The sequence below is a fragment of the Eschrichtius robustus genome, chromosome 1 (assembly GCF_028021215.1).
Source record: "Eschrichtius robustus isolate mEscRob2 chromosome 1, mEscRob2.pri, whole genome shotgun sequence".
Taxonomy (NCBI): domain Eukaryota; kingdom Metazoa; phylum Chordata; class Mammalia; order Artiodactyla; family Eschrichtiidae; genus Eschrichtius; species Eschrichtius robustus.
This window is the reverse complement of record NC_090824.1, coordinates 171,057,792-171,085,181: the sequence shown is the minus strand read 5'-3', so window position 1 is coordinate 171,085,181 and position 27,390 is coordinate 171,057,792. Positions and strand designations below refer to the sequence as shown.

The 27,390-nt window shown below is 41.0% G+C and overlaps 1 protein-coding gene across 5 annotated transcripts in view; it reads left to right on the top strand.

Annotated features, from left to right (window-relative positions):
• Positions 1-27,390, top strand: part of DIP2C (disco interacting protein 2 homolog C) — a 360,625-nt gene that overhangs the window by 173,620 nt on the left and 159,615 nt on the right. For 3 of the 5 annotated variants that reach the window (XM_068559492.1, XM_068559485.1, XM_068559477.1), the window contains exons 2-4: positions 448-519; positions 2,063-2,230; positions 10,682-10,792. In XM_068559492.1, the coding sequence (XP_068415593.1) occupies positions 448-519; positions 2,063-2,230; positions 10,682-10,792 (351 nt within the window). The remainder of the gene's footprint in view (positions 1-447; positions 520-2,062; positions 2,231-10,681; positions 10,793-27,390) is intronic. The other 2 variants (XM_068559508.1, XM_068559500.1) reach the window with 1 other exon arrangement.

Sequence of the window (27,390 nt, the reverse complement as noted above, 5' to 3'; positions counted from 1 at the left end):
CCTTGGGACCGACACGCCTGATAAGAAAAAAAATCTCATTAATGGAGGAAGATGCTAATCAGTGGTGGTTTTGGCCAGCTCTCACTGGGGTAGACACCTGCAGAATCCGTTGTTGATTGAGTTAATGAGAGCCGCGTAGACCGGGGAGGTTTCCTGCCCCACAGACGTGAATAAGATTGCAAGAATCTAATTCTGGACCCCTTCAGAGCCAAAACCTTGTGAGAAGGCACCGGGGACAAGCATGTGTGCGCGTAGTAAAGGATTTTATATAACTTAAATGAGTATTTATTTGTGAGCAGAGGAAATGTCAAGGTGAATGATATGAAGTGCTTTCTTCTTAAATTATAAGGAAATAGAAGACACACACAGATGTGACTGTGTCTTCTCAGTTGAGTGTTCAGCTCTACCTGTGAAAGCATTCTGAACTTCCCTTTCCTTCTCTTGCAGGTGACATCACACAAAAAGGATATGAAAAGAAGAGATCAAAATTGATTGGAGCCTACCTGCCCCAGCCTCCAAGTACGTAAACCTTGATGAGTAGCATAAAGCATCCCATTTTAAGAGTTAACTGCAACACGCGAGAGAACAGCTGAGCACAAGTCCCCCCTCAGTCCCCAGTCTGCATGCAGATCACACCGTTGAGGTGGCACTAGGCACATCCTACTCCTTTGTGTGATTGCAGGATATTTTGTGAATTTAGAAGATACATATGACTTTTCTATAAATGTGCCTAATAAATTTAACAGGTACTTTATTCATAGAGCCGCAGTAATATGTTTGATTACTTTAAAATGCTATAATCATAAAAAATATGAGAGCATTTATGGTTTAAACATGACTTTTGTCTTGGTTAAATTTATTGATAATGGCTTAAATTAATCCAAGGTTTTCGTTGACGTCATTGGTGAGGGGTGGAGGGCCAATCTAGAAATCTAGAAAATGATGTAACATCCTGCCTGGTATTATAAAATCGTAAAGGTTGGTTGTTTTTTGAAACGTGATTGTCAACGTTATGGATTCTTCCCCAAGTACAAATTCTGTTTAATTCCAGCGTTTTCACGTGTGCAAGTGTGTAGAATTTCTGCCCTCGAGCTGGGTTCTGTACATTTCAGGGAAAGGAAGATGATACTGGGCTGCAGTTGTAACACTCCGTTCTGATGTAAGCTCAGTTCAGCCCGAGGGCAACCTTGAGAATTTTCTGGGCATCAGGAAAGGCTTAAAGCTAACACAAGTCCTCCAGGAGGAAGGACAGCAACAGAAATGGACTCTCCAGTGTTCACTGTTGGAACAAATGTGAAGCTCTGCTGAGCCGCTTCTACTAGAAGAGGTTCAAGTCTGCATGTGCAGGCCCAGTGCAGGCCCACCGGCTCTCCGGGCTGTGACACAGCCTCCAGTGCTGTGGGCGCAGAAGGAGTGTCCCCACCTGTGGCTCACATTCCAGGACACTTAACTTGTGTGTTGAGTTTCTGCTGCTTTTTTAGCTTTGTTTGGTTTTGTGTGATTTCTTTCTTTTCTCGGTACTTAAGAAAGTTAACATGACGGCCTGGGTTTTCCTGCTGTCTAGTCTGTAAAAGGAAGAAGCTCTGCGCTGTCTGAGTGGATGGAAAATAAGTGTGTTGTCTAGCTGACCCCATGTGTGAGAGGCTTCAGAGCACACGTGGGCAGACGACTAGATGTGGTCTCCCCGCTTTCCTCTTCTCGTGCTCCAGCAGAGCTGTTGTGATGAATTCCTGTCTGCACGTGGCCCCTCCCGGTCTTGGAGGAAGGCTGGCGGGGAGACTGTAGGCCCTTTGGGTTGCTAGATTTTATTGTCCGTGCCTTACCAAACAAAAGTGAAACAGAAGCAGTTCTGCACCTTCCCAGAAGATGGCTCTGGAGCTGCGACAGTGCCAAGAACATGGCTGACCCGTGTTGCTGAGCGCTGAGGGTGGCCCTGTGTGGCGTGGTCCCTTTGATGTTCTTTGTGCTGTTCTGCGTGGGGTCGGCTGCTCTGCTCGGTGCTGTAACAAATTTAAAAAAAACTAAAGTTTGAATTAATTAGTTTTTTTTCAACTTGTTACAGCAGCGAATGGAGCTGCCGTGGTCCGGTGTAGACTGCAGCACAGTGAAGGAGCCCCGAGAAGAATGCTGCAGGCTGGCAACATCGGGGTATGTGACATCCGAGACGCCGCGGTCAGAGAGCGGGCGGCCAGCACCGCAGGAAACCGGCCACTGTTTTACTTTCGTTTCGGTGAGCGCACTTAACTGAGAGAGAGAGAGAGAGAGAGAGAGACACACACACACCCCCCACGGCAGGGCACGTTTGCAATGGACTGTCCACCTAATGCCTTTCTAAACAGAAGTGAGGGCTCAGCCTTGGCGGAACTTAGGAGGTCCTGTTTCTGAGCCCCTGTTCTCCATTTGAACTTGTGCGACTTATTGAGGCCACAGTGTTCCTCGGGCAAAGAGCTTGTCACAGACCCCAGACCATGATCATCCTGCTGACTCAGGGCCCAGTTTTGAGTGTTTTCTATTAAAATATAATACTCGGTTTTTACAACCATATTTTTGCATTTGGAGCACTACTTACAAAACACTTAAGAAAGAAGAATGCATGACAGATCATACAATTCTTCCTAAAATTGTTGATATTCCGCTAACCTTTGTCTCATAGCCAGAGACCTGGGTGAAGGATGAACTGTAATGAATCCTGGCCTCTGAGATCTGCTTCAGGGAGTAAGGTCTGTAGCTCCATGGTATTCCTACCTCCAGAGGGCAGTTATGGAGTTTTGAAATTGAAAAATTGAACCAGTTCATCATAGAGTGTATTCTTAGAGGTCGTGATCCTATTCAGAGGTCAAAATTATTTTAGTGAGCAATATTTTGAATATAAGAAGCCCGAAAAGATGAGTTCAGTGCACCTTTTAGTACAATAAGGAATAAGCATTTATAAGCTTCAGGGTTTTACCTCAAATAAAAGGCACTGTTTCAGAATCAGGTACAGACACTAAGCTGTTATGTCACAGTCGGCCCCCAGGATCTTAGAGGAGGGAACCCAGCCGGGTCTCTCCGCTGTGGCTCTGCCCTCCTCTCCATGCTAGCTTGCTGACGGGCGTGATGCATGTCTGTGTGGGGAAGAGCGGAGCGGTGGTAGGCGGGCGGTGGAGTTGGGCGTTAGCTGCAGGGGCCCCGTCGCAATTTCTGTATGCCTCACTGCTGCACCTGTGGATGTGTGAGGCTGTGAGCGCTGCTTGGGAACACTGCTCCCTGGCCCTTGTGGCCACGCCATTCCCACCGGGAAGGAGAAGGCAGGTTCACCCATGCTGCTGGGATTGGGTGAACAGATGCCCAGGTAGTTTTGCAGTTCTTATTGCTGCTCTGTATTTCTGAGAAGTTGCCCTGGGTGAATGGTCACTCGTATAAGATGGTCTCTGGGAAGCAGTAAGGAGAGCACAGTGTTGAATGCTCACCTAAAGCTGGATGAGGGAAAGTGTGCCAGAGCTAGAAAGAAAAGAAGAAAATTATGTATTTAATGAAGTAAGGGGTCAGAATATATTGAAAATCATTATCAAAGAGAAAATATTATTCAGGAGAACTTATTTGGTTCTAGTTCTCTTGCAGTTTTTCATTAGTATCTGAAACTATATATTTTTCATTAGTCTCTGAACCTGATAAAATTTGTGCAAATAGAAGCTAAAATCCACTCTCTACCACTCTCTCCAGGGATATCTTAATCACGTGGTGTTAGCTTCTATATGAGTCTTCACTGCTTTCATGACAAGGCCATGGTGATGTGAGGTAGTAACATTCCAATGTTACCGTAAATAGTGAAACCTTCCTTGACCAAATAGTCCCTCTATTCCCATGATGCATGTATTGGCTAGATATAACTTTCCACGTGATTGGCATCAAATGTTTCTGAGTGGTGAGTGATTTATGTAGATCCAGTCTTCTCCAAGCCCAGCTCGCCTTTCCTCCAACAGCAGGCGGCTTGTGCTCAGTTACAAGGACTTACTGTGACTGTGTAGTTGTGAAAATCTTGGTGAATGCGGCTACTGTGACCAGAGGGCAAGTCTGTCTGTTTCCTTCCTGCTCTCTGGGCATCGGCTGTGGGATCCACGTGAACAGCCTCCTCAGAGAGGAGCCTCTCTTGGTTAGGGCGAGTTTATCGTCCACTTTTGCTCTTGTGGAGAAGGCAGACGGCCCCACCCTGAGTGCAGACTCGTCTGCATCAGAAGGGCTTCACGGGTAGCAGCCTGACCTCTCTTCACCTCCTCCAGCCTACATCCGATGTCACACTGCATGTGAGGCATTCTGTACGTGCTTGTGCCCTGTGCCTGTACCTGTGCATCTTTTAAAGCTCAGTGCAGTGTCACTTCGACAAGGATTTCTTCCCTGATCCCTGGGGTTAGGACAGGCCACTGTGTTTTATATTCTTCAGAAAGTGAAGCTTACTGGCACTGCTGTGGTTGATCGGTTCTGCTTCTTCACATTAAACAACTGCTCTGCTTCTCTGGTGCCAGGTGCACAATTTGGTCTATATTTTCATCCTGCCACAGAGTTTGTCTCCCAGAGTGCAGCCCTCACTTCCCTGGGCACAGCAGTGTGTTGCCTATCTGACCTGGGTTGTAGGGGCACAGAGCTGGTCCTGGGGGACTTCCTCGGCCATGCCATCTGTTCATGATGGGTGGGGTGTAGCCTGCAAGGTTAAATGCCAGAAAAGGAGAAATATGAGTAGTTAAATCAGGGTGGCCTGCGACTTAGCATGAATTCTTTCCAGCCTGAGTTGCTACAGGAAATGAACTTACATCACCTAAAGGTAAATGACCTGTATCCTAGGGTAAGCCATGGTCATGATCTTGATACACAGCTTGCTACTCTCAGTTGTCTAAGAAGTATTCTTATTTTATCACACACAGCTGGTGATTATTGATGGGTTTCTTGTTCTTTTTGGTGACATGAACCAATCAGGTTCCTCCCCAGACACCAGTAGTTAACAGGGAACAGCTGAACCTCTACGGAAGGCAGAGCTGGGCATGGAACAGTGAGAGTGGTGTCCACTTTGGATCTGGCTCATATGGGTTTTTGTGGACAATCTATAAGGAAAACGCAGAAATCTGAAGCCCTGATCCTGACCATATACTCTCACTGCCTCCGAACTTACCTGCTGAGCAAAGCCAAGTGCTGGGATGTGGGGATGAGACACAAATGCACGATGGTAGGGGCTCTTGTGAAACCCTGAACTCCAGGTCATCTATACTTTTCCAGGCATGAGTCCCTACGCAAATTCAAACATGAATAGGAAAATGGTTAGCAAATTTATACTGATTTATTGCAAGGCTTCATGCTAATGGAGGGTAAGGTAGACACAAGAGTGACAGTAATGTAAGAATCAGGCCAGCATGGTCGGGGAGATGTTACAGTGCTGATGGTGAAATTTCTGTCTATTTTGTGCTGTTCTCATTTGAGTCAGTATGAAGTGAAAGTAGTAAATTTCTCACCTGTACTACAGTTGTACTGTTTATTTTCTGGCAGACTCCTTGATGGCACTTACGTTAGAAATAAGTGCTGTTGCGTGAAGGAAAGTATAATCAGGTGCTAGAAGAGAATGGGACAATTCAAAAATCGTTTTTGTACAGACTTGAAATATGGAAAAATCCTTGTCAGTTTTACCACTGCCTAAAGCATGTTTTCACTGAAGTGAGAGCCCTTTGGGTGCCCGGTGAGGTCGAGGGACCCTGAGATCCACGAATGCTGTGTGCAAGGAGCAGAGAGCCTTGAGTCACGGTGAGGGTCCTGGGAGTAGCAGTCACTCCTGTATTAATGTGTCCATGTCTGCACCCCAACACATGTGGGAACCGAGGTTCAGAGGCTGAGTGATTTGTCCCATTACGCAATTAGTAAAAATAAGACCAGAATTTGAATCAAGATCTTTGTTTTAAATCTTATATACATTTTTATGCAGGTTATCTTGTACACATCCTTCATGATTTCTTTTAAAAATATGTTGAAAACCAAGGTTTTTCAGTGTATTTCCCTTACTGTCTGAATTTAGAAATACTGACTTTTTATAGAAGGTGTCTATACTGCAGGTCTTCTGGCCTATAGTGCACCATTGTGTCTGGGTGAACGGACCAGCCCCTGTGGGCCTTATTCTTAGGTTAATAAGAGGATTATTGTGATTTCTAGTATCTAGTTTACCATAGCGTTAATGAAATAACTGCATTTATTTAATAATCTGAAATTGGTGGATTGTTTAGGTGCCAGAACTATATTGTTAGGATTTTCTTTGGGGAACCTTTCTTTTTTTATTGAAGTAAAGTTGATTTACAATATTATGTTAGTTTTGGGGAACCTTTCTTAAACATGTGTTAGAAGTAATTGATTGAAGTTCTAATAAAAATGGCTTATTTCTCTGCTTTCTCTCCCTTGGGCTTAAACAAAGTTTTTACATATGGAGGGGAAAAAAGCATTTGGAGGAGTGAATAGTGATAGGACAGGGTAAAAACTTGGGAAGAGTGTTTCTGTGTGACAGGAACCTGGAGGCACGAGTGGGAGGTGGCTGACGAGGAGGGTGTGGTGGAGGGAGGCTGGCAGTCAGGGAAGGAGCCTAGGGCTCGGTTCTGTGGTCCACTGGGTGCAGAGACATGAACCAGTCAAAGCCCTGCTTGGATTGAAGAGAGAGACTGACATTCCGGGCTGTAGTGGCCCTGGTGGCAGAGAGGGTGCTGGGAGCTGCAGGTGGCGTGTGACTGTGAAGGGGCCCGGGCAGGGCTGAGCACTAAGCCTGGTGACCTTTCTAACCTTGAGGATAAAGTGTAGGGTGGGGAGGAGAGGAGTCCCGGGGGATGGAGGTGTTTGAGGAAGTGGAGAGGTGGGGTGCCATGTGCAGAAGTGCGAGGTCCCAGGAAGTGCACACTCAGCAGCGGGGCGAGGTGTGTTTTACTCTCTCCTGTGTTGTCCTTTTGTTTCCTCTTTTCCTCTTATGCACCTCTGGTCTCCTTCCTCTGATGAGGAGTTTTATTTACAGTCCTGTGGCAATTCTAGAGGAAACAAAAGCTCACTGAGATCGTCGTATATGAATTGATGAGTTGCAGCACTCTGCACGAGCCTTGAAAATTTCACTTACTGGTTCAGCAGTGCTTCCTGAGACCCTTCTGTGAGCCAGGGGCAGCACTTGGCCAGAGGCAGACAGCCAGTCAGTCATTGCCTTCTCTGGGCTCTTAACCTGCCCCTGTCCCAAGCAAGGATCGATGTGTGCACACCTTCATGTCACACAACCTCAGCAGTTTTCAGCTGCTCTGAGTTTGTTCCTGGGCAGCAGTCTGGAATTGTAGCAGTTTCCGTCTCTCTTTATAAGAATGCTCTTGAACAGCAGTTTTGTGGTGAGGTCACAAAAATACCTCTTCATGGATTCAAAGTACCAGCTGGACTTGGTCCATGTGACCAGTGACCATTGCACCTGGAGTGCAGCACTGAACAGCACGTAGCCTCTGCTTCAAGGGCCTGGCCTCTGCTTGGGCTCTGAGTGACAGCAGGTGCCCAGGAGCACCAGGAAGGGATGCCCATCACAAATGGAAGGGCACTGGTGAGAGTGGCACAGATGGCTTGAGTTCAAGACCCAGTTCTGGGCCTGCATTTTCTCTCAGTGAAATGGCAGAAACTTATCTCATATGCCTATGTTAATAAATTAGTAAATATAAAGTGCTTGCACCAGTGCTGTAAAGCATTGGCTGTTCCTATCAGTCCTGCCTAAAGATGGGAAACTGAGGCTCAGGGTCAGATCGTGATGGCAGCAGATAGGGCTCCATCTCCAGCTCCAGAGCATGGCGGTGTCCCCAGTGCATTTCCCCTCAATTTGTGTGGGATCTGAAGCTAGTGGTGCTTAATAGATGTTTGTCGGAGAAGAGATCCAGTCTTGATCGCTGTCTCATTTTTGCCTGAGGAGAATTTTTTATCCCCCTTGCATTGCGTGTTTCTGGACAGTTACCCCACCTTCCTTGGGACGCCTCACCTTGTGTCGTAGACATACTGGTCGTCTTGTGGCTTTCCTTTGAGCTAGTTTTCAATCGTGCCTGAATGTGAGGCCTCAGCAGTGCTGAGTACTGTGTTGTAATTATGTGTTTTACTAATTATTCGTGATTAGCCTTACCAGGAGGGAGCCCGTCCCAGCAGCAGCACGTGGTCAGCTCCTCTTACCGTGGGTCATGGGCCGTGGGTTACTACCCTGGCTTCTTTGTGGTACCAGGTCATTCTAATTTGGAGTTGCATATGTGACTGAGGTACCTTTAAGCTACCTCAAATTTCATTCACAGTGAGGTCAGATAAAAACTAATGATTGAAATATGCACACTTATATTTTAGTCTCTTTTAATGTCCTACTGCTGGTGACCTGTTGAAGCTATTCTCCTTTTGTCTAATTTATTCATTTCTTTTTAAAACTTGGGTTGTAAACTCTGTTTTTCAGCCTATGAGAGTAAATGTTCACAATGCTTGTATGCAGACTTAGCTTTCTGAAGACAGATGTGTAGGGACAGCAGCAGGTGAGCACTGACCTACAGCTCTGTATAGCTGGTCTGTAAGTGCTATGACTACACTTCCCAGAGGAAGTATATGACAACCTAGGGACCTGGAAGGGGTCAAGGTTGAAATTAATTCCAAAAAGCATATTTGAAAGAACTAGATGGGTAACTACTGAGATTGAAAGCTAAATGTGTGTGTGTGTGTATCAGGCACTGTTTAACCTCAGCAGCGCAAAGGTGTACATTTAGCCCTGCTTCTTCCCAGAGCTGCACTACGATGTCAGTAAATGGATAAAGTATAAATCCCCAGGACAAGAGAATGGGAGAAATAGTGATGTGTTTTTAAGCTATATAAGGTAGATGATTAGAGGCACCTTATTTAGCCAAGGGCAGGAAGGCAGCAGATGAAGGTGCTGATGAAACCACGGCTGGGGGTGGGGGTAGGCATGGCATCTAGGGAACAGGCGATCCACATCCTCCCCATTCCCCCAGAGATGTTTGCTCTCTGAGAAAGAGAGAAAGGGAACTAAGAGCCTCCGGAGTTGGGGACACCTGGCAGTACTGCACCCAGAGGCCCTGAATCAGAGCACATGTGCTGGAGAGTGAGAATAGCTCCAGCTGAACACTGTGAACACTGTGTTTAGTCACAGTACAGGAGACCGGACGTCTCTTCTTTGGGTAAATGGAACAGCCCAGGTAAAAGACCTACTGAAGTAGATCTGGTGATGCCCCTGCCATAGGAAGAAACGCTTGCTTGCACCTCCTTCAGTGGGATTAAAGAAAAAGTTATAAAAGTTGACACAGGAGAAAAGAAAAAAATAAACAGATTTTACATAAGGATTATAGTATCAGAATGATATTTAATAATTTAACTTCTTGACAGTAATTGACAGGAAAGGCAATTAATATAAATAATTTTCAAATAAATATATTTATACAAATAAATATAAAAATTTTAAATTTACAAATAATTTTGCGTAGAATTCTAAGGTTCAATAGGAATGTAAATACCAGGTAACTACTGTTTTCATTATGAGATTTAATAGTAGTCTTTGATTTCATAAATTCTGTGCATCTGTTTGATAAAAATACAAAGTAACTTTTTAAAAGATAGCTGGAGGAGACTTGGAGCTGTGAACAGTTCAGTGACAAGGACTGTTAATTAGCAATGTTAATACACTTGCTAGATGAAAAACCATGGAACCTAACCCAGGCCTGCAGTGCAGGTGTCTTTTGTACAGTTCTAACATAGCAAACGTAATATGTAGGGCCCACAAACATTCCATTAAAAAGTGAGGTTCAGAAATCACCAGTGTAAGAGGAATATTAAATCTGAGGGATGAATAGCTAACTCTCATGGAGCCATCACAGAAAACCAGGGACCAGACAGTTTTTTGCTAAAATTGCTCTTTCTGGTTTACTTTCTATTGAGCATTACTAACCCTTTTCTGAAGAAGCAATAATTAATCTTTAATACTCAGGGCTCAGAATTACTTTATTTCTGAACTGTAGTGATTACATCTTTCCCGTAGTACCTAGTTTTATCTAAATTGTGCCTCTGACTACTCTAGCTCTGAATAGGTATCAAGATTGTTAGAGTTAGGTCAGCTTTTGGCCAATATCATTGAATCATTTTTATCTGACCATGTTAACAGTTTTGGTAATTCTTCAAAGCCATGTTGAAATACAACTTGTTCAGTTGTTTAGCATCAAATGGAGTAAGATTGCAGAGAGTTTGAAATTTTGAATGAACAAAGATGAAAGTTTATGCTCCATCCTGGTTACCTGGAATATATTATTAAAATATCCTTTAAGACTTATTTGCAGTTGCTTTTAATTTAATGATAAATGTAATTTAAAGAATTATTGCTTGTAGCTTACTCTGCATCACGGCACATGAGATAACAGGCATTTGTGACGTGAAGGAGCCTGGACTGGTGTTTCTAGAGGCTGTAGTGTCGGGGCCCTGAGTCGTGCCCTACCCTGGATACTTCTTCCTTTCCTGTTCATTGTCCAGGATGTCCCAGCCCTCCATGCCCACTCCCCTGTGTGCTTCAGCTTGGCTGTGGGAAAGCAGAGAGTCAGAGATTTATTCTACCAAATGATTTGTTTTGCAAAGTAAGTTAACTCCAGCTGCCAGTAAACCTCTCCTTACTTTGCTGTTTTCCTCATTAACCCAGGAGTGGATCAAGCTTTGCCTCCAGAGCGCCGGGCTCCAGTTACTCCTTCCTCTGCCTCTCGCTATCACCGCCGAAGGTCCTCAGGGTCTCGAGATGAGCGCTATCGGTCGGGTAAGGCACCAGGTGTGGGGTCTGTAATGTGGGTGATGGTGAAATGAATGAGTGGGCACATGTCTGCAGAAGCTGTGTGAGTACGAGGCAGTGAGTTTGGATGTCCTTGTGGTTGGTCATGTGGCCCACAGATGACATCTTATCTCAGACACAAATATACCCTCTAGGGTACACATTAAAATTCAGTAAATAGTAAGTCTTTTTATATTTTTAAAATAGTTTCCATTATTTAGAATTTCACAAGAACTTAAAAAGTAACCTCTCATAAGCCAAATTTTGCTTATTTTTTTTAGGTGTTACTGTTTAAAAGTTTGGTTTTACTTTTCGTAATCTTGGTTGCTAGTATTTTTTCCTTCTCTTTTAACCTCAGTGATTTCTGTTTTTAAAGTACAGTTTTCAAAAAAGTAATAAGATTCTTAATAATTTGTATGTTCTCTGTTTATCATTTCCTTTGTGTTTTATGATGTTGTGTATAAGAATGCTATCTTCATAATTCCGTTTTATTGCAGTCATCACCTGGGCTTGACTGGCTTAAATTTCTTTCATTAATTGAGCATCAAGGAACTTGTGATTAATGTTTTACTTTTTGAAAAAAGTTTCTTTTCCCCCAACATCTGGATTAAAGTTGCTTTTTCCTGCTTCCCTAATTTTTTTAGAAGAAAATTATCAGTAAGTGTTGTTGCTGGGACACCAGTTCAGGGTACATGTAGATTGCTCAGGATGACAACCCAAATTATAACATTTATATATCACTTTATATTTTGCAAAGTACTTGCAAAGGCATTATCTCACTTGGTTTTTATAACAGAAAGGTGAAGTACTTATGACTGTTTCATGTTGCAGAAGAGGAAGCTGAGACTGCAAGAGGAGAAGTAGCTCAGCCAGTTCACACCAAGGTGGGTGGGTCAACCCTGTGAGCCTCTCAGCGTTGTGAATTTTTCCATTAATGGGGGCTTGCAAGATAAACCACCACCCTTCCCGCTAAGGAGCTGTGTGCCTGACTGCCTGGCCCTGCTCTCCTTTCTGGAAGGGAAGAAGGGGTAAGACAGATTTTATGGCATCAGGAATCTTCATCTGTGGAAGCAAGAAGAATGGTCTTGAGAAACTAGGAAGAAGCCCAGTGCAGCTTCATTGCTGCCCCTGCCTTCTTGGCCTCCTCAGGCCTGGTGCCTGGGACAGTATGTGGGGGTGGAGTGAGGGCAGGCGTTTGTTCCCAAATCCACCTTCTGTTTTTTAACAGGTATTTTAACTCCTAGCACATACCAAGAGCCCATTGTACTCATTCGGGCATCTCAAAGGCCCCTTTCAAATAATTAGGAGGGTAGCACACACATATGTGCTGTCGACTTGCTATGGAATGTTTCCATTTATTCCTTTGTCTTGAGTGTGTTGTTCATTTTATATATCACACACACACGTAGACACACACAGGTAGATACACATACATAGTCACACATACAGGAGACATACAGGTAGATAGCCACATGTAGACACACAACATAGATATATATGTAGACATGCACTTAGACACACAGGTAGACACATGTTTACTATCATCCGTATCTTCAGTTCTCAAAGAAACTAGTCAAGTTCTTATTTCCATTCTATAGATGAGAAAATTGAAGTTCAGTGATTGTTAATGATAACTAACTCACCAAATTAAGATGCAAATCTAGCTTTGTCTGGCCCTGTAATCTGACTTATTACCAGATAGAAGATGATATCTCCTGTCCATTTCCAACCTGTAATTTTTTGTGTTAATTTTTTTTATTTAGATGGAAATTAAATCATAGTACAATCTATGTCCTACATGATATGTCTTTCCTAACGATGAGGGTGGAGGATGATATACCGTATAAACTTTATACGGCCTTTGATAAGGTATATTGTCTTGTTCAAATCCTCCTAGTTATTTTGGGAAATCAGTAGGACAGGTGGTGGCGGTGTCACTGTTTTTCTTTTCAAGTAAAAGTCTGAGAGAGGTGAACACAGTACAGTAGGAGGTGGTGATCTCTGGGCCTCAGGTGCGTCTCCGCTCACCTGTGCACACTACCACCCCTCTTTGTGGGCAGAGGGGAAGACTCGATGGAGGGGTGGTGCTGAGGAGAAGAATGGAGGGCGACGTCAGGGGATTGATTGTCACCAGTCCATAGGGACATGGCCAGCACAGCCCTCTGCAGAGGAAACCAGACCCCATCCTGTCCAGCCCCTACCTCAGGCTCTACTTTAAATCACTTAGTTTCTCGTGAGCATCATCGTGAGGCAGGGGAAGCTCCGGTTCGCGTTAGTCCTTCCCAATTAGAACTCCAGACTCGGAACTCTCCCCACTTTGGGGGAAGCTGCAGAGAATTCCAGCAGCTCCTGTCCTTGCGACTTCGTTTCCTATGGGCATCTCTCCAGGCACCCTTGTCCCACTTCCTCTACTTCTTTCTTGTCCCCTTCACTCGGTTGCCCTCAGAGGCTGTCCTCAACATAACGGCGCCCTGAGTTCTAAACGCACGTTCGCTGGCGACACTCCTCTGCTCAAGAATTCCAGCAGCTCCTGTTGCTCTCAGAGTAAGAGTCGTGTGGCAGCAGTGACCCACCACGTGCACAGTCTGGCCTCCTGTCACTCCACACTCTTGTCTTGCACGTCGCCCTCCTCTGCAGCCACACTGGTTCCGTGGGTGTTTCCTGTTTTTGTGAGGCATTCTCTGACCACCCAATTAAAATGGTAAAGCACCATGCCATCTCATACACAGTCCCTTCCCTTTTCATCCTGATTTGTTTGCATCCACTGCATCTATTACCCCTGGCATGCTATCAGTTATCTGTTTGTCCATCTACCTATCTGTCAGTCGTCTCGCTATCTATCTGTATCAGTAATCTATCATCTGCCTACCTACCTGCCTATATCAATCATCTGTCTGTCTAGTTAGCTGTCTATTGATCATCTGTCTACCAACTTGTCTATCAGTCAACCATCTATTAGCTATCTATCATCTACCAATAATCTGCCTATCTGTATACACCATCTATTTATCTACCTATCATCTGTCATCTGTCTACCCACATCTCTCTCCATCTGTCAGTTATCTCTCTACCTACCATAAGAATGTAAGGTCCACCAGGGCAAAGATCTTTGCTTTGTTCATTTGTGTATGCCAGGCACCTAAAATATTGCCTAGTTAATGGTTTTTGAAGGAAAGAAGGGTGATGAAGGGAGCAGAGCACATTTGGGGAAAAGCAAGAAATTAGGTAGGAGGGACCAGATTTTAAGGTATTTTGTATATGTGCTCAAGCATTTGGACTTTATCCTGAAGATGCTAGGGTACCATTTGAAGATTTTAGGCAAAGTCATGTTTGGAGTAGTTGTGGGGTTTGAAGAGTACTTTGGTAGCATTGTGGAGTACGGATTAGAAGTGGAGTATTTGGAAAGACCCTGAGTACCTGAGATATTTGTTTAGATCAGTCTGTGCCAGTGAGACTTGAGATGTGTTTAGAAGATAGTAGCTTGAGGACGTGAAGGCTGAGTTAAGGCAGGGTGTGTGAGAGACGGGATTGGGGGTGACCCCAAGATGTCTGGGTTGTACAGTTGTATAGATGATGGTCTCTGGGTCTGCCTTTAGAGAATTAAGTTTTTCATTCGTAGGTTAAAGATGGTGGAATTCGCCTCAGCTATTCACTTACTATGTAGAGAATACATGAAAAATTGTGCAGACATTCCTTGAAGTGTCATGTAAGATGTGAAAAATATTATGCCATATATACTGTTTTAATTTCTTTTTAATTTACACTCCTCTCAATTTTGAATAAATAATGACTGCTTAATTTACATAAGGAGGAAACATATCCAGAGGATCTTTCCATATGCTTTTGAAAGCTCAGTTGGGTTCTCGTTTTCTATAACTGACACGGAGCACCACCCCTCGTATAGGATGGCGTGTGCCCTAGAGGAAAGCTAAGGAGGGCCTTTGGGTCATTCCCAGGGCTCATTTGGTAGTCTCATTCGCCACGTTGTTATCTGCTATTTCCTGTTTTTAAATACTCTAGTCAGTTTTCTTAATTTAGACATTTCACTGATATACTATATGTTACTTTCTCTTGGAGTTTATGCTCATATATTTTTTAAAATGTGGTTATGAAATCTTAAAAGCTTGTTTTGGTCAGTTGCCAGTGTCCATGTTTCAGGATTTTCTGGTTTATTTTCTCCTGAGCCAGCACAGAAGATTTAAGACATTTAAGAGAAAAAGTTTTGTGGCTCTCAGGAGATTTTGCTTTCTAAAATTCTTTGACCACTTAATTTGCAGTGGAGTTACTTTGGTTGCTTCAGTGACCAAATATATCAGCCAAGAAGTAATTCAATTATCTTTTAGACAGTTGACCTAATTAACAGTTGATCTAGTCAACCATATAGCCACAGATTTAATCCCTCTTGGCTATATGTTCTCATTTCATTTCTAAACCCATGGCCTTACATGGTAATGAACTCCTACTAGAATTCTTTAGAATAGTGTGCACCTCTCTTCTTTTTAAATAATTTTCTTTGGAAACTAAAATTTGATTTGGAAAGTGAATGAATAGGCATTTACTGAATACCTAGAAAATGTCAAACTCTATATTGGGCACTTTATTACTTTCACTTGATAAAGTCTAATTTGAGCTTTAAAAGATTCTAGCTGTTTTTCTTATAACACCTTTTTCCCTCAACCAAAAACCCTGGAAAAACCTTGAGACTTGAGTTGTTTGTATTCCAACCAAGACTGATTATGACAAGAATATATTAAAACTAAAATATAACATATGATTTCCTAATATGTTTTAAATGATTGTTTTGTCTATTTATGGGCTTAGGAACAGTTTGAAAAAACCACATCTCATAATTTGTGTGCAGACATGGACAAGAGCAGTTGCCTTCTCAGTGCTGAGGTGTCCTGATCCACCCTTGTGCTCATTCCAGGTAGAATGTCATGGAGCCCTGTCTTCCTCTAGGACGAGGAGCTGAAACAGAGTCCAGGGACCCGAGGGGGATTCAAGACCCTTTCAGGGATGTCTGTGAGGTCAAACCCTTTTCAGAATAACACTAACACATTACTTGCCTTTTTCATTCTCAATATTTTCCTGAATGTACGATGGATTTTTCCAGAGGCTGCCTGACATGTGGTGATGTCATCATTCTGACCGCCAGTGGAATCTGTGATTGTGAAATCTTGTGTTTTAAAAAGTCTTTCCGTTTCCTTTCTAAAACAGTAAATATCAAAGTATTAATCCCATAAGTAAAACTTTTAAAGGTTTTCAGCAGTTTTTGAGTTTAAAGTGTTCTTTGGGTCAAAGAGTTTGAGAACCATTGCTCTGAGACTTGTAAAAGTGGAATTTTTTAAATAAAAAATTGAGACATAGTGTGAACTAGAAACTTCTACTTCTGAACCCATCCGTGAGACTGATTTTATGCTGATGACAAAGTCTGATTCATAGCAATGATCAGTTTCCGGGACTAAGGACTTCATCCTAGTATTCATTCATTCACAAACATGCAGATAGTTTTGTGTCCTGAGCATTCTGCTGTGGACTACACATGAGGCAAAAATACAGAAAGCATGTTTGCTTCCAGAGTTTATTTACCCTATAGTGAGTTCTTCCTTGACGCTGAAGTTTAATTTTCTAGATTGAGAAGTCTTCTCTTTCTCTAGTAAACTTGACAAGATTTACTGATTTTAATGTGGTTCCTATTTCTGTGATGACCTGTGTTCTCTCTGAACCACTAAATGTTTCATTAGTTAATTTATTTTAGTAAAAATCAGGAAATAACATTTTCTTACTTAAATTAGAGTAAAAGAGAAGACTTAAATCAGACTGCATACTGAACTAAATATTCCCAGTGAAGGACAGGCTCAGTCTGTGCAGAGCTGCACCACCCAGCAAGGTGGTCAGTATCCACAAGGGACCTTTTAAATTTAAATTAATAAAGTTAAATAAAATTTAAAATTCTGTTTTTGTGCTTTACCAGCCACATTTTAAGGCATGTGGCTACTATACTGGGCAGTGCAGATATGGAAAATCATCACCACAGCAGAAAGTTCTCTTTCATAATGCTGTGCTAGGCCCAAGGTTATGTAAGAATGGAGGAGAAGGCAGAAGATGCAGCTGAAGAGAGTTCTTTTTTTTTCTTTTTTTTAAACATCTTTATTGGAGAATAATTGCTTTACAATGGTGTGTTAGTTTCTGCTTTATAACAAAGTGAATTAGCTATACATATACATATATCCCCATATCTCCTCCCTCTTGCGTCTCCCTCCCACCCTCCCTATCCCACCCCTCTAGGTGGTCACAAAGCACCGAGCTAATCTCCCCGTGCTATGCGGCTGCTTCCCACTAGCTATCTATTTCACATTTGGTAGTGTATATATGTCCATGCCACTCTCTCACTTCGTCCCAGCTTACCCTTCCCCCCAACCCCATGTCCTCAAGTCCATTCTCTACATCTGTGTCTTTATTCCTGTCCTGCCCCTAGGTTCTTCAGAACCATTTTTATTTTTTATTTTTTATTAGATTCCATATATATGTGTTAGCATACGGTATTTGTTTTTCTCTTTCTGTCTGACTTCACTCTGTATGACAGACTCTAGGTCCATCCCCCTCTCTACAAATAAAACTCAATTTCGTTTCTTTTTATGGCTGAGTAATATTCCACTGTATATATGTGCCACATCTTCTTTATCCATTCATCTGTTGATGGACACTTAGGTTGCTTCCATGTCCTGGCTATTGTAAATAGAGCTGCAGTGAACATTGGGGTACATGACTCTTTTTGAATTATGGTTTTCTCAGGGTATATGCCCAGTAGTGGGATTGCTGGGTCGTATGGTAGGTTTATTTTTAGTTTTTTAAGGAATGTCCGTACTGTTCTCCATAGTGGCTGTATCAATTTACATTCCCACCAACAGTGCAAGAGGGTTCCCTTTTCTCCACACCCTCTCCAGCATTTGTTGTTTGTAGATTTTTTGATGATGGCCATTCTGACCGGTGTGAGGTGATACCTCATTGTAGTTTTGATTTGCATTTCTCTAATGATTAGTGATGTTGAGCATCCTTTCATGTGTTTGTTGGCAATCTGTATATCTTCTTTGGAGAAATGTCTATTTAGGTCTTCTGCCCATTTTGGGATTGGGTTGTTTGTTTTTTTGATATTGGGTTGCATGAGCTGCTTGTAAATTTTGGAGATGAATCCTTTGTGAGTTTCTTCATTTGCAAATGTTTTCTCCCATTCTGAGGGCTGTCTTTTTGTCTTGTTTATGGTTTCCTTTGCTGTGCAAAAGCTTTTAAGTTTCATTAGGTCCCATTTGTTTATTTTTGTTTTTATTTCCATTTCTCTAGGAGGTGAGTCAAAAAGGATCTTGCTGTGACTTATGTCATAGAGTGTTCTGCCTGTGTTTTTCCTCTAAGAGTTTTATGGTGTCTGGCCTTACATTTAGGTCTCTAATCCATTTTGAGTTTATTTTTGTGTATGGTGTTAGGGAGTATTCTAATTTCATTCTTTTACATGTAGCTGTCCACTTTTCCCAGCACCACTTATTGAAGAGGCTGTCTTTTCTCCATTGTATAGTCTTGCCTCCTTTATCAAAGATAAGGTGACCATATGTGCATGGGTTTATCTCTGGGCTTTCTATCCTGTTCCATTGATCTGTATTTCTGTTTTTGTGCCAGTACCATACTCTCTTGATTACTGTAGCTTTGAAGTATAGCAGCTGAAGACAGTTCTTAAAGGCCTGTTCGTCCAGAACTAATCATGCTTGATAGCTGTGCCTAGTCATTTAAACAGAAAATGACACAGTCAGATTTGCATTTTAGAAATATCAGTGTAGCTGGAATGTATAGCTAGTTGGGTTGGATGGGTTCCTGGTTGAAGCAGGGACGTGTTAAGAAGATGTTGTATTTCAGGTAAAAAAAGTGAATCGATTTGTGGGAACTTAGAAAGAAATTGATGCAGTAGTTACAAATTTAAAACTACTTATATTAGGTAAGAAGAGATCCTAGAAATTGAAGAAATAAGGATTTAACTTTAGAAGGTAGAAAAGGAAAATGAGTTCACAAAAAGAAGAAATGAGAAAACAATGAAGAGAATAAAACAGAATAGAGGATATAGACTTGGTTTCCACCCTGGCATGTAGTAGAAGCACAGAAGTCATCATACACATCCTCACAAGAAAAAGCTTTACATATGGAAAATCAGCAACCCTTCTTTGAACCATCAAAGAACTGAGGTCACTGGGCAAGCTGCTGCCCCAGAATTGGAGATGGATAATGGAAACTCTGAGAGAAAGTCTCAAGACAGTGCTAGAAATCAAAAACACTGTAGCAGAAATGAAGAATGAACTGATTGATAGACTGAAGGTAGATAGGTCAGAAACTCAGATCTACATAAAGAAAGGAAGAATGTTAGAGAAGGAATAGATGATAAAATAAAATCTTTTGGTTTTCGCATTCTTAATTGCTCTTACAGATAAACATTTGTTCAAAGTAATAATAGGAACAATGTATTGGGTGATTATAGCCTGTGGATTAGTGAATGAATGACAGCAGTGTTACAGGAGGGAGGAATTGGGAATACTCTGTTATAAGGTATTCATACTACCCTTGAGGTGGTATAGTGTTATTTGAAAGTGGACTTGGATTAATTATGAATGTATATTGTGAACTTAAGGACAACCACTAAGAACAGTTTAAAAATCAAGTATAGGGGCTTCCCTGGTGGTGCAGTGGTTGAGAATCCGCCTAGCAATGCAGGGGACACGGGTTCGAGCCCTGGTCTGGGAAGATCCCACATGTCGTGGAGCAACTGGGCCCGTGAGCCACAACTACTGAACCTTCACATCTGGAGCCTATGCTCCACAACAAGAGAGGCCGCGATAGTGAGAGGCCCGCGCTTGCTGCAACTAGAGAAAGCCCTCGCACAGAAACGAAGACCCAACACAGCCAAAAATAAAATAAATAAATAAATAAATTTTTAAAAAAAATCAAGTATAATTGATATGCCAAGAGAGAAAAATGGGATTCTATAAAATGCTCAATTAAAACTAGAAAAGACAGAAAAAGAGTGGAAGACAAAGAAACAAAGAACAAATGCAATGAACAGAAAACAGTAACAAACATGGGTAAATAGTAATCCAAATATATCAATAATGACTTTGAATGTAAGTGGTCTAAGTGCACCAATGAAAAGATGGAGACTGTCAGTGGGTAGAAAGCACAGCCCACTATATGTTGTCTACAGGAAACCCCCTTTAAATATAAAGACACGGATGGAGACAGATACACAGTACTAACACTGGTCTAAAACCATGAGTAGCTATATTAATTTCATGTGGCGCCAACTTCAGAACAAGGAAAGTTATCAGAGATAAAGAGGAACATTATATAATGAAAAAGGGGTCAGTTCTTTAAGAAGATACAACAACCCTTACTGTGTACGTGCCCAACAACAAAACATCGAAACACGTGAGACAAGAGCAAATAAAACAGCAAGAATAAATGGACAAATCCACTGTTACAGTGGGAGACTTTAACACCTCTGTCAGTAATTGACAGATCCAGCAAGGACATCAATCAACTGGACTTAACTGACATTTATAGATGACTGCCTCCAACAACAGCAGAATACACAGTCTCAAGCTAAATACACCAAGATAGAACACATTCGGGGCCATAAAACACCTTGTAACAATGAAAGCAGTAGGAATCAAACAAAGTATGCTCTCAGACCACAATGGAATTAAACTAGAAATCAGTAACAGGAAGGTAGCTGGAAAACCCCCACATACTCGGAGATTAAATAGCACACTTCTAAAAAACACATGGGTCAAAGAAGAAATCTAAGCAAAATTTTAAAAATATTTTGAACTGAAAAGAAAATGAAAATACAGGGATCAAAATTTGTGGGATGTAGCAAAAGCAGTGCTTAGAGGCATATGTATAGCATTGAATGTGTATAGTAGAAAAGAAGAAGGATCTAAAAACAGTAATCTAAGCTTCAACCTTAGGAAACTAAGAAAAGGAGCAAAGTTAATCCAAAGAAGGAAATAAATAAAAGGAGAAATAATGAAATTGAAAATGAGAAATCAATAGAAAAAAATCAAGGCTAAATCTGGTTCTTTGCAAAGATCAATAAAATTGATAATCTTCTAGCCAGGTTAAGAAAAAAATAGAGAACACACAAATTACTAATATTAGAAATGAAAAAGTGACCATCACTATTGATCCCATAGACAATAAAAGGATAATAAGGGAGTATTACAAACAACTCTGTGCCTACAGATTTGAAAACCTAGATGAAAATGACCCACTCCTTGAAAGACACAATCGGCCAAAACTTACCCAAGAAGAAATAGATGATCTGAATAGGCCTGTGTCTATTAAAAACACTGAAACAACGCCAACCTTCCAAAACACCAGGCCCAGGTGGGTTCACTGGTGAACCTACCAAACATTTATGGAAGAAATTGTACCTATTTTCTATATCCTCTTTCTGCAGATAAAAGCAGAGGGAATACTTCCTAATTCGTTCTATGTGGCAAGCATTAATCTAATACCAAAACTAAACAAAGACATTACAAGAAAGGAAATCTACGGACTAGTACCTCTCATGAACATAGATGCAAAATTCCTCAACAAAATATTAGCAAGTCAAATCCAGTAATGGATAGAAATAATTATACGACACATCCACATGGGATTTATTCCAGGTATGCAAGGCTAGTTTAACATTTGAAAATCAATTAATGTAATCTATCATATCAACAGGCTAAAGAAAAAAAAACCACATGACCCTGTCAATAGATGCAGAAAAAGCATTTCACAAAATTCAATACCCATTTTTGACAAAAATTCTCAGCAAACTTAGGAGTAGGGGAGAACATCCTCAATTTGATAAAGAACATCTATGAAAAAAAACCTATAGTTAACATAATATTTAGTGGTGAGATTTCCCACTAAGATCAAGGACATGGCAAAAATGTCCCCTCTCATCATTACTTTTCAACATCATACTGAAAGTCTTGGCTAATGGAATAGGACAAGTAAAGGAAATTAAAAGTATACATACTGGGGGTGATGTGATTGTCTATGTAGAAAATCCCAAAGAATCAAGAAAAAATCTGGAACTAATAAGTGGTTATAGCAAGGTTGTGGAATATGAGGTTAGTATTAAAAAAGCCACTTTCTAGGGACTTCCTTGGTGGCGCAGTGGTTAAGAAACCGCCTGCCAGTGCAGGGGACACAGGTTTGATCCCTGGTCCGGGAAGATCCCACATGCCGCAGAGCAAATAAGCCCGTGTGCCACAACTACTGAGCCTGCGCTCTAGAGCCTGCAAGCCATAACTACTGAAACCTGCGCGCCTAGATCCTGTGCTCCGCAACAAGAGAAGCCATGCAATGAGAAGCCCACGCACCACAATGAAGGGTAGCCCCTGCTCACCGCAACTAGAGAAAGCCCACACGCAGCAACGAAGACCCAGTGCAGCCAAAAATAAATAAATTTATTTTTTTAAAAAGCCACTTCCTTATATACCAGCAATAAACAATTGAAATTTGAAATTAAAAACACAAGCTCATTAAACTATAATTCAAAAGAATTCATGCACCACCCCTATGTTCATAGCAGCACTATTTACAATAGCCAAGACATGGAAACAACCTAAATGTCCATCAACAGATGAATGGATAAAGAAGATGTAGTGTATATATACAATGGAATACTACTCAGCCATAAAAAGAATGAAATAATGTCATTTACAGCTACATGGATGGACCTAGAGATTATCATACTAAGCAAAGTAAGTCAGAAAGAGAAAGACAAATACCATATGGTGTCACTTATATGTGGAATCTAAAATATGACACATATGAACTTATCTATGAAACAGACATAGAGAGCAGATTTGTGGTTGCCCTGGGGGAGGTGGGGTGGGGGAGGATGGATTGGGAGTTTGGGATTAACAGATGCAAAGTAGTATATAGAGAATGGATAAACAACAAGGTCCTACTGTATAACACAAGGAACTGTATTCAATATTCTGTAATAAACCATAATGGAAAAGACTATGAAAAAGCATACACACATATATATATCTGAATCACTTTTCTGTACACTGGAAACTAATGCAATATTATAAATCAACTATGCTTCAATAAAAAACCAAACAAAAAACCAAAACAATGTTATTTACATTAGCACCAAAAACATGAAATACTTAGGTAGAGCTCTAAAAAATGTGCAAAGCCTATATGAAGGAAACTATAAAAGTGATGAAATGAATCATAAGATCTAAATAAATGGATAGGAAGACTCAATATTGTCAAGATGTCAGGTCTTCCCAATTTGATCTATAAATTCAGTACAATCCCAGTCAAAATCCCAGCAAATTATACTGTGAATATCAACAAACTGATTTTAAAGTTGATATGAAAAGGTAAAAGACCCAAAATAGCCAACATGATATAGAAGAACAAAGTCAGAGGACTGATACCACTTGACTTCAAGACCTGCTATAAACTAGTAATAGTCAAGACTGTGAGGTATTGGTGAAAGAAAGGACATGTAGGTCAATGGATCATATTTTAGACAGCCCAGAAATAGCCTGACATAAATACAGTTAACCAACATGTGACAGTCTTTTCAACACATAGCACTGGAACAACTGGACTTTGACATGTTAAAAATGAACCTAGACACAGATCTTACAGCTTTCACAAAAATTAACTCAAAATGGATCATAGACATAAATGTAAAACAAAAAGCTATAAAATTCCTGGAAGATAATATAGGTTACCTTGGGTTTGGTGATGACTTTCTGATACAACATCAAAAGTGCAGTCCATGGAAGAAATATTGGTAAGTTGAACTTCATTAAAATTAGAAACTTCTGCTCTAAAAAAGACATAGTTAAGAGAATGAGAAACAAACCACAGATTGGGAGAAAAAGCTTTGCAAAACACATATCTGATAAAGGACTGGTATCCAAAATATACAAAGAACTCTTAAACTCAAGAGTAAGAAAACAAGCAACCCAGTTAAGAAGTGGACAAAAGATCTAAGTAGATACCACACCAAAGAAGGTACACAGATGAAAAGTAAGCATAGGAAAATATACTCAACATACATCATCAGGAAATCACAAATTAAAACAATAAGATACTACTGTTAGAGTAGCCAAAATCCAGAGTGCTGGCAAAACCAAATGCTGCCAAGGATGTAGAGCAACAGGAATTCTTGTTCATTGTTGGCAAGAATGCAAAATGGTGCAGCCACTTAGGAAGACAGCTTGGTGGTTTCTTAAAAGATAAACGTACTCTTACCGTATGATCCAGCAGTTACACTCTTTGGTATTTACCCGAATAAGTTGAAAATATATCCATACAAAAACCTGCATGCAAATGTTTATAGCAGCTTTGTTCATAATTGCGAAAACTTGGAAGCAACCAGGATGTCCTTTAACAGGTGAATGGATAAACGAATTGTGGTACATCCAGACAGTGGAATATTATTCAGCACTAAAAAGAAATGAGCTTTCAAACCTAGAAAAAGACATGGAGAAACTGTAAATACATATTACAGAGTGTAAGAAGCCAAACTTCTTGAAAAGACTACATTCTTTATGATTTCACCTGTCTGATGTTCTGGAAAAGACAAAACCATGAAGACAGTATAAAGATCAGTGATTGCCAGGTACCCAGGGGGAGGGAGGGATGAATAAGTGGAGCCCAGAGGATTTTTAGGGCAGTGCCTCTATTCAGTATGATAGTGTAATGGTGGCTACATGTCATTATACATTTGTCAAACCCCATAGAATGTAAAACACTAAGATTAAACCCTAATGAAAACTGTGGTCTTTAGTTAATAATGTATCAATATTGCTTCCTCAGCTATAACAAATATACTACACTAATGCAAGATTTTAATAATAGGAGAAACTGTGTGTGTGCACGCGCACGCATGTGTGCTCACGCCTGTGCCTATGCGTGTAGGGGAGAGGGTATATGGATGGGAGCATGGTTCCACTCAGTTTTTCTGTAAACCTAAAATTGCCTTAAAAAATAAAGTCTGTTAATTAAAAAAAGAAATAAAGGACAATGATAAAATTTAGAAGACAACAAAGATGATTCTTAGAATATACAGGTAACATTGAAAAACCTCCAGTGAGAATGATAAAGCAGAGAGAAGACAGAAATAAATGATACAAGGAATTTAAAATGGGACATTACTACAGATACACCAGAAGAAAAAAGATAATTGGAATACTGTGAATGACCATATGACGATAAATTTGAAAACTTAATTAAATGGATAAATTCCTAGTTTAAAAACTTAAGGAAAAATGGAAACCTTAAGTAATCCTATGACCAATAAATAAATGGAAACAGTAGCTAAAAATCTTCTCACAAAAAATATACCAGGCTCCGAAGGTTTTTATATTATGTTACACCCAGTGTTCAAGAAATGAACCAGTTTGATTCTAAACAAACGATTTCAGAGAACGGAAAGAGAAAAAGCCTTCTCTGTTCATGTTCATTCTAGGACAGAGGCCTGTGTCAGTAACGGAAAAGGATAGTGATGAGAAAGGAAAACTACAGGACATTATCTACAGAGAAACCCCCAACTAATCTATAGAGTAATTACTAGAAATAATGAGGATTTAGCATAATGTCTGGATATAATATGAACAGACAAAAATTAATAATATTTCCATACACTGGCAACAAATGTAAAACTGTAATTTAAATTTTTATGTACAGTAGCAGTAAACTTTATGAGGAACCTGATGAAAAATCAAAACATGGGCCAGACTTCCATGGTAAAAATTGTGAAATTTTATATGAAAGACATTAATGCCAAAATGAATAGACACCCTGTGATAATGGATCCTGCAGAGATATCAGCTCTCTTAATTTATATTTAATTCTAATAAAAGTCCCCACAGGATCCTCTGTGGAACTTAAACTGATTGTAGAATTTATGTGGAAGAGCCAAGGGCTAAGAACAGGCAAGATGCAATAAAGAACTGCAGAGGCACCGTGGGTGAATCTCAAAGTATCGTGCCGATAGAAAGAAGCTTGGCATAAGAGATTGATGTTACAATACATCTGTATGAAGTTCTAGAAAATGCATAATAGTAGCAACAGCTAGCACACTGGTACTTAATTGTGGCCTCCTCCAAGACGCACAGTGAAACCTCAACAGCCTTGATTCTAGCAGCAGTCAGCATTTATCCAGCACTTCCTTGGAACCAGACACTGCTCTAAACGCTTTTTGTTTAACTCATGTAATTATTTCTCTATCGCATGTTTCAAGAGTGTCTCACTAGCTCGTTTCATGGTGAAGAGTCATTGCCTTTGTTTTTCTAACTTTTGGTGTGCTTCCTGTGTACTTAGTTTATAGCTGTTATAAAATTTTATCCCCCTTATTGTCCATTAAGGACAAAAGCATTAGTTAAAAGTGGTGGTTAAAAATGGGCTGAGTTTATGATGAAAAAAAAGTGAAGATAATTTATGCCTAGAGCAGAGCCTGGCACAGCAAAGGCATCAATCCACATTCACTCAGTTGTCGAAGAGCGACATTCTTCATTCTTCATTGGAAACAGTTCTGAAGGCCAAAGACCCAGCAGGTGGAGTGGAGTGCAAGAGGTGGAGTGTCTGTGTAGCCTCGATGTAAAGAGAGAGAGGAAGAGCACTGGTTGAGGAAGTGCATGGGACCCGTGTACACGTCCTGAGAGAGCCTCTGCATCTGACGTGACTCAGGAGGGCCAGGAACCAGTGAAAGGATTTAAGGAACAAGCAAGGTCAGTTGCTGTGCAGATGAATCTCTGTCACACGTCCTTGTTGATTGGACAGGTTTGAGTACCCACTGTTCTTCTAGGTCCTCTCTGCATGTCACTTCCTGCCCAGGCCTCTCCTGGCGGCCTGGGCCAGATGCCCATCTTCTGCACTCGCAGGTCCCACACTCCTCACACGTCGTATCCATCCCATCCTCCTGTCTGGTTGGCTTACTGGTCTCCATCCCCAAACAGCCTTCTGTGAGAGCAGGGACTAGGTACACAGTAGGTGCTCAATGAATAATTGAACGCATGAGTGCAGTGGTCAGTACATGCCCCTCTGTACATTCATGTACCTACATGTTTTTCCTGAGGACTGAGAAATGGAGGGAATGGAACTGAAGCAGCAAGTAGGTGGAACCAAATAGTGGCCCTGGCTCCACTTCTCGCCAAAGACAGTGCTCCCTGGAAACACACTTTCTTACCTACCATTCCTTTTCTTGTTGCCTCCGCTCTGCTCACCATTTTTACACACTCCCTGCCCCTGCACATTTTTTTTTTATTCAGTAGTTGCACTTTTATTACAAACAGTAACAAATTATTACTGAAAATAGTGTTTTCCCAAAAGATTGCATCAGTTAATCCTCTACCTATTTTATATAGGTTCTCTTTTAACTTTTTTTTCCTCAGAATCTTGGCTTTTATTGTCAAGTACATGATAGTCAATTATTTTTTCTTACTATCTGTTTTATACATATTAGGGTATACATGTCAATCCCAATCTCCCAATTCATCCCACCACCACCCCCCCCCACC